We start from the raw sequence: 11,333 nt of genomic DNA, 5'->3' as shown, positions 1-11,333 counted from the left end.
AAATCTAACTAATTTAACGCGAATATTTTAAAAGTGTTTACGTAAATAACTTTTTAGAAGCAACGTAAATTTGTATTATATAACGAATTATTGTAAAGTAAATATAAACCGTAATATATGATACAAAGTCTGGGTATCACAAGCAGGCATATTATAATAATATTTTTGATTTTTTACAAATCTATTATTTAAATTAGATCGTATTCAATTTTTAAATAGTGTATATGCTAACCAACATGACATAGTGCGAACATTTTCACTTTTGTTTTCTCTAAATCAATGCTTTTCGATTTAGTATTTTATTGTACAACTGAAAATACAATACTTTTTACAATTTTATACTAAATAAAAATTATTTTATTGATAGGCAAAATTGTTGTTATTTTTATATATTCTTTCATAACGCTTTGTTTTGTTCGATCTTATGGGAAATCCCAGGATTGATGTTAAACAATCCCGGGATTTCGGGATCATAAAAAAGGCCGGGATCCCGGGATTTCGGGATCCCGGGATTGCAATCGCTAATTATTCCAATATACCGGATAAAATTGAATGAAATGTTCTGCAACTTCAGCAGCTGATGCACAACTTTTATTCTTTGATGGCACTTTAATTATAAAGGGGAGTAATAAGAATACAAAATCCATTTCAATTCCTGTTTTAAAAAAACAAATTTGTTAGTAAAATCCTTTTATTCATTTATAAAATATTATAATGATTTTACATATCAAATACACCCTGCCATATTGTTTTATAACACTAAGATACCTTAGAAGGGTTGTCTTGCATATCAAGCTCAGCTAGAATCTGCTTCACCGTCAAATTTGTCTTTTGCCTTGCCCAAGAGATAACATGTGGCTTTATTTGCTCCCAATGAGCCAAAAAAATCATTTGACTCTGGGAAATTGCAACAGAAATCCTTCTGAAACTAAGATAAGAATATAGTATAAGACTGCTTGTAAAATCATTTTCTTTAATTTTACTTTAGCAAAACCTAAGAATACTTTAGCCAAACCTATATGACAAAATAATATTTAAAAGTTACAAGATCATCTTGTCATTTTTAAATATTTTTTTATCGTATAGGTTTTGCATGTATCTTGTAATTTAAAAGATGTATCTTGTAATTCATACAAGATGCATCTTAGATATATCTTGTATGAATTACAATAAATTTAATTTTTGTGATTGAATAATTTTAAATATTTTTTGATGAAAAATTTTAATGATAATAGGGTGATTTTTATTCTTACGTGTATGGGTAGATCTTTTAATGGCGGAAATGTTTTGAGTAAATTATTAAATGTTGGCCTACAATTCACAATTCATTTTCGATGAGAGCATGAAGTTTTTTCCATATAGTCCAACTTTCTTTCATAGCCTAAGTCATCAAATCTCAACTCTCCTATCATACTTAGTTCTTCTTTGGAGAAAGGTGCTATACAAAAAATATACGTATTATTTATAACACCTAAATTTAATTTGATAAATTTAAAAAATTGTTTTTCAATATTTATATAGATATAAAATGTTTATTTTAGCTGATTGGAATATGCATACAATATCATTAACATTGAGAAATACAGACAGTTCTTTACAGCTCGTCATCTATGATTTTTGATTCTAATGCAAGTAATAAACTATTTCTAACATTTCTTAAAGGAGCCATTTTTAAATTTTTTTTGTTTATTTCAAGATGTTTTCTTTTTTTTGAAGCAGAAATTCCTAACTAATTTTATTGGAATACCGCAACTGCAAGTCGCAACCGCTCGATCCAGACCTTTGTCGTCTCCGTTGCCGTTGCAGTTTTCAGATCGTAAGCTCTCTAATAACTCTCTTTCGACGAGCTTGTACATGAACACCAACATTTTTACGCATAGTTTTCAGTCTCTCTTCTATGTGGCCATGAGGAGTGACCTTCTTTTTCTTATTACCCACTATATACTCTGTATATGGGCTATATTAGTTTTTTTTTTATAACATTAGATTTTATTAATTCATAGACAACTCAACTTATAATTAACAAATTGTGAAGATACTACTACTAATAAATATTATTCCTTGACTGAAGTAGCTTCTTTGGTGTTAGTGAGAAAAAAAAGGAAGGAAAAAAAAAATTAATAAAATGTCTCAAATAGTCTCACATATCCAAGTTTTCCACCAGAATGTAGCTTTGGAAAGGCAGTGATAATAGCTTTTGCAAGATTAGATTTGGTTTTTGTGGAAGGATACCTAAAACATATATTTAAAGGAAATATTTGTATTGCCAAATTTATATTCAGCAAATGTTTGATAAATTTTCATAAATAACTTTATAAATAATTTTTATTCAACAAAAATTGCCAAAACAAGCTTACCTGTTTGATGTTCATCAAGCAAACTACGTATGTTCTACATAAAAAGAAGGTCTTAATTTATATAAGTTGAAAGTTTAATTTTTTTTTTTTTAATTATAAAAGGAACTTATTGCTGCAAAAAATGTCGGGGAATCCTGGTTTATTATAATTTGTTTAAAATAATGAACAAAACACTTTGAAAAATTACTTTTAAGGTATACTTACAAAGTCAATGTTATCCAATCTTAAAGCAACCTGTAAATCAAAAGTAGAAACATTTAATTTAACCTTTCTTGACTCATTTAAAACGTCAGGTGAAGATTGAATTGTCGATTATAATGTCGGTGACAAAGCCAACTCATCAGAGCTGTTTAAAGTTTCAGTTAAACTGAAAGTTGTAGATGTTATATCATTTTTCTACAAAAAAAAAAAAAAAAAAAAAAAATCAGTTTATATTTACTTCTCAAGCTGTTTATTAAAGGAGTAAAAATGTACTTGTTCAAAACAACAAATGTGTGTGCGTGTATATATATATATATATATATACACACACACATTTGTTGTTTTGAACAAGTATACATATATATATATATATATATATATATATATATATATATATATATATATATATATATATATATATTATATATATATATATATATATATATATATATATTTATATATATATATATATTTATATATATACATTTATTGTTTTGGACAAGTTATAGTGGGTTATAAATACTTTTACATTTAGTTTAGCAAACTACTTATATTATCAACTCAATAATAATCTTTTCTTTAACTGCTATCATAAGAATTTACATTTAAGCAAAATATACAAATTATTAAAAAATAAAAAATCATTTTAATACATTGCAATGATACAAATAGTGACGCAAAATAATATGCTCGTATATACATGTAGGTTTATTAACAATGAACAGCATCAAAAGGTTTATAATCTGCTAAGTCACTTGGTTTCAAACATATATGCTCTGAATCAAGAGAACAACAATACGATAGAGTTAGATGACAATACATGTGGACATGCCACTTAAGTCCAATGAAATAAATTACATTTTGATGAACATATATTTGTTCAATTTTAACAAATGACGGTTCACCTTCATCACTAATAGAGTGAAGTACAGACATCTTAGTTTGGTACTTTTGACCAAAAATGACTACTTTTTTAGTCATAAACACATCTATTTTTTCACCAATAAGAGGTAAAATTTATGACTTATCCCTAATATCTGATGATAAAATAATTGTACCATTTCCAACAACTGAAATCCCTTTTAATGGACATCTAGTCATCCAAACAAAAGAATGAGAAAGATGGTGTCTCCTTGCAAGAGAAAACGCTATATTTTTAAAGTTACAAACGATATGAGCAAGATGCTTAGAAAACTTATGCTTTGCTTCAAACCGCATTACCATCCTATGTAAAAGTGGTCCACTATTTTCTATTATAGTACCATAGTGAACCATTCTGTGATGTTTATATAAAAGTCTTTTATCAGGATAACAAATTTTAAATAACTCATGATGCTCTGATACAAGATCTTTTAGGTGTAAAACATGTGACAGTACAGACTTCAAACGGAATTACACCTTCGAATAAATCATGCATTAAATCGGCTGAGTCATTACAAGCATGATGGTCATAGTTCAAATTTTTTAAAGTTGATAGCTGCTTGATGCCACACTCTTTACATGAAATGGTACCATTTTTAAGCTGCTCAATATGTTGCTTATATGATTGTTGTGTCCTCATTGTAAGAGAATATTCACAAAATACTTTTTGCATCTCATCCTGAGTCGCCATACAAAAGTCGCAAGCAAATAAAGCACTGCTAAAATTTTACATGTATCCAAGTATTGCATGCAGCCCTAAATTATCACCAACAATTTGTGTTAAAAAACAACGAATATCTCTTTTCCATCACAAAAAACTGTAAAAGCCTCATTGTGTAAGTCTTTTAACTGTTGAACAATAACTTCCATAAAAGGATCAGTGGTGTACCATTTAATGTCTTCCGAATGTGCTAAGGCCAACAAATGAATATTGCTTAACGCAGAATTTACAGCTGGTGGAAAGTTTTTTATTGTAAAATAAAATGCACCTAACTTGTGTATTCTAGTTTTAGATCCAAGGGGATTTGTTGTCTCAACCTCATCAAAATAAATTTGAATAAATACATGAATACTGTTAGGAAAATAATGTTTGGCATATGTTTTTAGCTGTCTGCCATGCTTATTATCTAACCAATCATTTGCTATATCATTTGCTGACTCATTCTCTCTTTTTAAAATTTTCCAAGTCTCAGGTTGTTTCAAAACCAATTTCAAGGTTTTCTCAATTGCTATAAGGTAAAATTTATATTTCACACACACCTGCATTTGTTGCTTTGTTGATCTGTCTCGCTTAACATCCCACCGATCTCCTATTGAATGCGCTTCAGGTTCAACATAGAGACCTTTTAGTTTAAGATAATTCAACAGTTTATAATGAGTATCAATGCCCTTAAAAGGATTTTTCCAGGTGTTAAATTCTTCTGAAAGAGCATTAAGTGTTGCGGTACCGCATCTGTATGTTTTTAACATAACATCTGTCTTGGTAAGCAGATAATTAATAATATCATTTAGCAACTCATTTAAACTATTCATTATGAACTGAGATGTGCTTAGAGAAATGGAACTAGAAGATTGCAGAGACATCAAAAATTTTAATGCTGCCTGTGAAATACCATTCTCGCCAACAATAGGTGCAACAAAAACACTTTCTTTTGTAACGCTTTCTTTTGTTAAATTTTCAAAATATGAAACCTAATTGTAATCTTCGGCTAAGTATTCGTTTTCTGTATTTTGCATAGTTATATCTGAATGGTTAAAAACTTCTTTCAAAGTATCATGACACACGAGTTTTTTTAATGAGTTTACGTAACACTTTATAAAGTCTGAATGTGCGAATGCAACCATTAAGATTGTATCGTAAAAAACAAGGTTCAAACAACAGGTGCGTGTTTCGTAAATGATAAGTATAATCATAGGTGGTTTGAAAAAATTTCGTGCACAAGTAACAACTCAGTTGTAAAAAACCCTATAAAATATCATGTAAAATATAAAAATAATGTTCACTTTAATTATCATAATTTATATATATAACTAAAATAATATTTTTAATAAAAACTAAAAAAAAATTTTTTCTGCGGTCTATATTTTATTATAATCATATTTTATTAAATTGTTAACCTTTTTTTCCTCAATTATGGCTTGAATTTTAATGGCCTGGCCCATTTTGATGCCCATTGCATGCAGCAATAATGCGTTTAACTTCAAAAAAGCTAACTCATCAATTTCTTCACCTAAAATAATAATCAATAGTATATTTAATATAAAAACTAAGCATTTGTATTTCAATAGAGTTAAGAAACCTTTTCGTCTTATTATGGTTTATAACAATTATTTTAATCAACAATTTAATAAAATAGCAGGATTGTACATCTATTACTTATTTACTTTAATTATTTACTTTTTTTACAAATTTAAACTTAGTTGAACTAAGTTAGACTTTGTAAATTTAATTGTATGAGCACCTTTTTATTTATAAAGTTTTTAGATTATACACATCACATACCACATAACTTATATAATGAACACCATATAAAATGTGATGTGTAAACATCACATTCTATATGGTGTTTATTATAAAAGTTATATGATATGTGATGTGTATAATCTATAAACTATTTTTAATTAAAAAATATATGTTAATAATAAAGATATCAATATAGTATATCGATATGATAAATATATATATATATATATAAATATATATATATATATATATATATATATATATCTATATATATATATATATATATATATATGTATATATATATGTGTGTGTGTGTGTGTGTGTGTAAGTTTTACACCCATTTTTCCATAAAAGTGTAGTTTGGATGGTTCTTCATAATGACATATGAAAGAGTTGAAGTAATGTTTTACAACCGGATGCCCTTCCTGACATTAACATGAAGCAGGTTGTACTGGATTACATGTTACCAGTAGCCTGCTAATGGTAACCTTACTTGACATAAGGATAACCTGACCTGACAATATTGGTAAGTCCCTTTTCAATATTATTCTTTTTTGAGCTATTTCATATATCATACATATACATATATCCATATATATCATACATCCAGATATATCATGATATATCATAATACGATATAATTTATTATATATGCTATGATATACTATGATATAGTAGATTATATATACTATGATATTTTATATCATAATATGATATAGTATTATAATACAGTATATTATAATATTTTATATTATACTATATCATATTATGACATAGATTATCATAGTATATATAATATACTATATCATAGTATTTCATAGTATATATAACATACTATATCATATTATAATACATCATAATATGATGACTATATTATGGTGTTTATCATATAGACTATATTATAGTGTATATCATAATTTTATGATATATAGTATATCATGTTATTAATATGATATACTATATCATATACATATATCTTGACTTCTTTATATCTATACACTCATACATATATGAATATAATTCAAATACGTATACTGTCTTGTAAACAAGAGATGTTTATATCAGCGTGGTCCAGATTTGTGTGGCAAAAATTCAAAATATGTCTAAATTCTCTCCACAAGCCTAATTTTGTTCGACTATGCTTAGAGAAGAACCATACAAAAAATTGGACCAATCTGAACAGTTTTAGAGGTCGCTATTTTTTCATCATTTTTTCGACAATACTCAATTTTTAAGAATTTATACAAATTTTTGTGTAATTTTTGCATAATTGAAGATCTATCTCAACATTGGTAAATAAATTGATCAGATGATCTATATTCATTAGATACTTTGCAAGCATTCATATTTACCTGATTTAAATTGTTAGTTTCTTTAATTTTTAAATTTGATATTAGATAATAGTAAAAACTTAATTTTTTTGATTTTTTATCAGTGTTCAAAAAGTCAAAATTTATAGCAACCCCTAGATATTATCAGATTTGCTTCAAATTTGGCTACAATATTGCAAATATTAATAGGAACAAAGGCAGCCTTGTGGAGAAAGGAATTTCAATAGTTTATAATTTTGGACCACCCTAGTGTATATACATTGTGTATATATACATGTGTATAATTACATATGTATATATTACATTTACATACATATATTCGTCGATTGAGAATTATAGGGTTCTATGTGATGTTTTTTTAGTATAGAGAAAATCGACTTTAAACTTTTGTATCCTCTTCCCATGGAAACATTAATAGAATTTCGGACAAATTTTTGTCCAAAATGATTGTATACTTTCTCTAATACTATAACTAAGTTAAAAAGGAATTAGACGAAATATTTTGTAAACTAAGCAATACTTTCGATTTCAATTAGAACGTTTTCTACAATAGTAACCTATTTTTTGTTTGAATTAAAAGGTTCTAAAAGAATTATTTGTGGGATATAGGCCATATTTAAGAAAAAAAATAAAGCAAGAGACAACATTAAAAAACTAAAACATTGAATATTTTGTTAATAATAAGAAAAAATAAGAACATCTGAAAAAATAAAGTTTAAGTATCTAAATATTTTAACAAATATTTATAACATTTCATAATATTCCTTATCTTGTAAAGACATAAACTTTAGCATGTCTTTCAGATCATTCTTTTATTTTCTGTAATGACACTTTGATTAAACTTGAAAAAAATACCTGGTTTAGGCAAAGTAAACATAATATTCTTTTTAACTTCTTTATCTTTTTTTCTAGTATATTTCTCAGGTGGTTCTACATTGGTTGTATGAAACATTTTATTTGAATAAGAAACTTTATACCCAACAAGAGGTGCACATTTAATTTGGAGTGATGTTATATTTGAAAATGGCACTTTTTTAAATAAAAATTTGTTTGCAACATTTTGGAAATCTTTAAAATCCTCTGACTGCATTTGAATAATTGTGAATGGTTTTTTCCTGTTTACTGTAAGTAAAAGTCTCATTAATGAAATTGGTGAGTAAAATTCAGAAGACTGCAGCTTTTTTCAATTTGATTGTGCATGTTATCAACGTCCTGAACTGCAGAATGCCCTGGTACACTGCACTTCATTGTAATATCTTCAACTAGTCGGTGCTGAGTCAGAAAATAAATCATGGCAGTTGTCATAATTGAGATGCGGTTTTGAGGAACACAACTATCACTCCAAGTAATGTAATGTTTAGCTTCAGGAAATGTTTTTGCAACATCATCAAAAACTTTAATAAGTCCGCTTGCAAGATCATTACCTGTTCTTCCTGAAGTTACTTCTGGCCAAACAACACAGTACTTCTTAATAGTTTTGTTAGATTTAACATGTGCTGTCAGATTGTAAACATTTAGTTTTCTTTTGTAGAAAAAGCTACTTATTTCAGCTTTCGGACACTGAACAACATTTTGAAGATCAAAACTAATTACTACTAAATCAACCAGCTCATTGTTATGGTCATATGTTTTTTCTTCACGCATTGCTATTTTTTCCTGCAAATGAACATGCTGTACCTCTTCCATAGTGTTATCAAGTTTATTATTTTCTTTTGCTACTTTATAGGCTTCACAAGCATCACACCTGTCCTTTTTTGGTTTATGGAAACTTAAATTAAACTGAGTATTAAATATAAATCTAAAGTAAGACTCTTTAACTTTTTTGGTTTCTTCCTCACTATTCGTTTCGATGTACAGCTGATACATCTTTTTTAAATTCAAATTTGAGGGTAAGTACTGTCAAGTGCTTGAAGACCTGCAATAGTGACTATCAACTGTTGGAAATGAACTTTTGAAGTGAATTACTTTATTTTTTATTTCATCTGTAACCACTCTTTTAGTATGCTTACCCCTCATATCTGCTTTTGGCGCACCAGTCAACGGATCCTTCTTTTCATGCACACTGTAAATAATTTTTTGACTAATTCATAGTGTTTGTATCCAAAAAGTTTTGCAAACTCAAATTTCTTCATTTGCTACAACAAAAAAATATTGAAAAGAATATTGTCTTTTTGAAAAACCTTCTTTAGTCTGACGAGCTGTTATATTATGTCTTGTAGAACTTAAAATGAAAAAGTTTTGCCTATCTTTGTCCATATTGTAGTATGACTGTTTAATAAAAATTCTCTGCTCAAAGGTAAGTTTAGCGTTGCATTTATACTTGCAGTTTTCTTTACATGTTTTTAAAATCTTTTTTGATGAAATTATCTTTTTAGTACTGCTAACATAAGACTCTCCAGACTGGCATAATTTCTTACGTTTACTCATTTTCCATTTTTCTGGTTGTCTTGATCTCTTTTTATTTGATTTTTTACTACTTGTTACGAGAAGGCCATCTTTACCAAATCTATAAAAGATATCATAATGTAGAAAAGACAAAATTTTGAAAATTAACTAAACATTGAGATTATAAAAAGTAACCTTTGCAATCAAGAAAACATAATTTTGACAATAATCTTGAGTATTAAGTTATAAATTACACATAAATGACAAAAACACAATATAAAAATACCAATATAGTAATACACCAGATAAAATTGTTATGGGAAAGGTGTACTCTTAATGATTCTTTTTATTTTAACTTACCTTGCTTTTTCCGTCTGATTATTTGGATGCTGCGGAGACAAAGAAGATTCCAGAGAACAAGCAACGGTGTTGAACAAAATACCTCTACTGTATAACAGAATGACATACAGTTAATGACTATAGAAAAAAAATAAAACTTAAAAACAGTACAAAAAAAAATAAATTTGTACTTTATTCGGTAAAAAATTATAAGATTATTCAAATTTAAGCATTTGTGGTCTAAATTCGATCTCTTTTTATTTATAAGTAAACGCTGTAATTAAATTAAATTTATAAAAACTTTACTCATTTGACTCTTCAATATTGCAATTTTCATCATTTGAATCATCATTGATATTGGATGAAAAATTCTGATTAAAGTCTTCATTAATTGCATTTAAAACATCTTGCAAAGATAATTTCTTATTTTTGCGAGCAGCCATCTTTTATTTAAAACTTGAAATAAATTGGTTGTTTATGCCAATAGAACCTTCTAGCACAAACAATTTCTGAGGAACTTTATAATCCTGAACGATTGCTACAACGATTACTATTTTTTTCCTAAATGTCAGTTAGAACCCTATAACTCTCAATCGACGATATGTGTGTATATTTTTTGTGAATGTACGTAAAAGAGATGTGTTTATTATAGATACATCTCTTTTACATACATTGGCAAAATATATATATACATTTATATATATGTAAATGTAATATATATATATATATATATATATATATATATATGTATGTATGTATGTATGTATGTATGTATGTATGTATGTATGTATGTATGTATGTATGTATGTATGTATGTATGTATGTATGTATGTATGTATGTATGTATGTATGTATGTATGCATGTATGTATGTATGTATCTATGTAAATATACATATATAAATATGTAAATATACTATATACACATCTCTTTTACGTACGTTTGCAAAAAATATGAAAAGATAGCTTACTTTTAAGCTTTTCTGTAGCATCATAGATATTTCTTTTGATAATAAATATTCTCCCAGATTTGACTCTGACAACTTTTTTATGCTCATTTTTAATAAAAAATTTTAAAATAAGAGAAAGCAAGCACATGCGACCTTTTATTGTTGTTGACGCGGAAAAATAATTTTGCTGTTGCTGTTGACGCGGAAAAATAATTTCATATTTTCAGGCGATTTACTTGATGTTTCCGGTAAAACAAATGGGGTCACTACTATAAAACTCATTCCGATCGGAATTCACGACCCTTTTATCTGAAACCCGCTGAAATGAGCGGATTGTTACTATAAATATATTTTTCTGTAATTTCCGCTAATTTCAGCGTAAAAACC

General features: G+C 27.3%; 2 protein-coding genes and 1 pseudogene across 3 annotated transcripts; all 3 read right to left on the bottom strand.

Moving 5' to 3' along the window:
* Positions 1-676: 676 nt before the first annotated feature.
* Positions 677-9,268, bottom strand: LOC149892975 (uncharacterized). 2 transcript variants are annotated; one of them, XM_090072607.1, is made up of 6 exons: positions 8,130-9,189; positions 5,598-5,710; positions 2,625-2,753; positions 2,358-2,391; positions 2,145-2,232; positions 677-928 (listed from the first exon to the last, which is right to left on the bottom strand). In XM_090072607.1, the coding sequence occupies exons 1-3, from the start codon at positions 8,413-8,415 to the stop codon at positions 2,670-2,672; spliced, it is 483 nt and encodes a 160-aa protein (XP_089928733.1). In that variant the 5' UTR covers positions 8,416-9,189; the 3' UTR covers positions 677-928; positions 2,145-2,232; positions 2,358-2,391; positions 2,625-2,669. The 2 variants fall into 2 exon arrangements, with proteins under 2 accessions (XP_089928733.1, XP_089928723.1); XM_090072597.1 differs by lacking the exon at positions 677-928 and having other exon boundaries at positions 1,967-2,232; positions 2,562-2,753; positions 8,130-9,268.
* Positions 3,886-5,324, bottom strand: LOC149892976 (uncharacterized; annotated as a pseudogene).
* Positions 8,085-11,171, bottom strand: LOC149892974 (uncharacterized). The gene is made up of 4 exons (XM_090072584.1): positions 10,968-11,171; positions 10,305-10,559; positions 10,020-10,106; positions 8,085-9,780 (listed from the first exon to the last, which is right to left on the bottom strand). Exons 2-4 carry the CDS (start codon positions 10,439-10,441, stop codon positions 9,393-9,395), a joined length of 612 nt encoding a protein of 203 aa, XP_089928710.1. The 5' UTR covers positions 10,442-10,559; positions 10,968-11,171; the 3' UTR covers positions 8,085-9,392.
* Between the last annotated feature and the right edge of the window lie 162 nt (positions 11,172-11,333).

The sequence above is a fragment of the Hydra viridissima genome, unplaced genomic scaffold, assembly GCF_058129835.1.
Source record: "Hydra viridissima isolate aposymbiotic clone 2 unplaced genomic scaffold, HvirCarnegie_v1 scaffold_1, whole genome shotgun sequence".
NCBI lineage: Eukaryota > Metazoa > Cnidaria > Hydrozoa > Anthoathecata > Hydridae > Hydra > Hydra viridissima.
The sequence above is the reverse complement of the archived record's forward strand: the minus strand, read 5'-3'. Positions and strand labels throughout refer to the sequence as shown.

Coding starts and splice junctions, on each gene's coding strand:
- LOC149892975 (XM_090072597.1), bottom strand. CDS start 8,415: ATGAGACTTTTACTTACAGTAAACAGGAAAAAACCATTCACAATTATT. Junction 5,711..8,129: donor GTTTACTTTGCCTAAACCAG/GTATTTTTTTCA, acceptor TTATTATTTTAG/GTGAAGAAATTGATGAGTTA. Junction 2,754..5,597: donor CCATAATTGAGGAAAAAAAG/GTTAACAATTTA, acceptor TTTTTTTTGTAG/AAAAATGATATAACATCTAC.
- LOC149892974 (XM_090072584.1), bottom strand. CDS start 10,441: ATGGCTGCTCGCAAAAATAAGAAATTATCTTTGCAAGATGTTTTAAAT. Junction 10,107..10,304: donor AATATTGAAGAGTCAAATGA/GTAAAGTTTTTA, acceptor TCTGTTATACAG/TAGAGGTATTTTGTTCAACA. Junction 9,781..10,019: donor AATCAGACGGAAAAAGCAAG/GTAAGTTAAAAT, acceptor TATCTTTTATAG/ATTTGGTAAAGATGGCCTTC.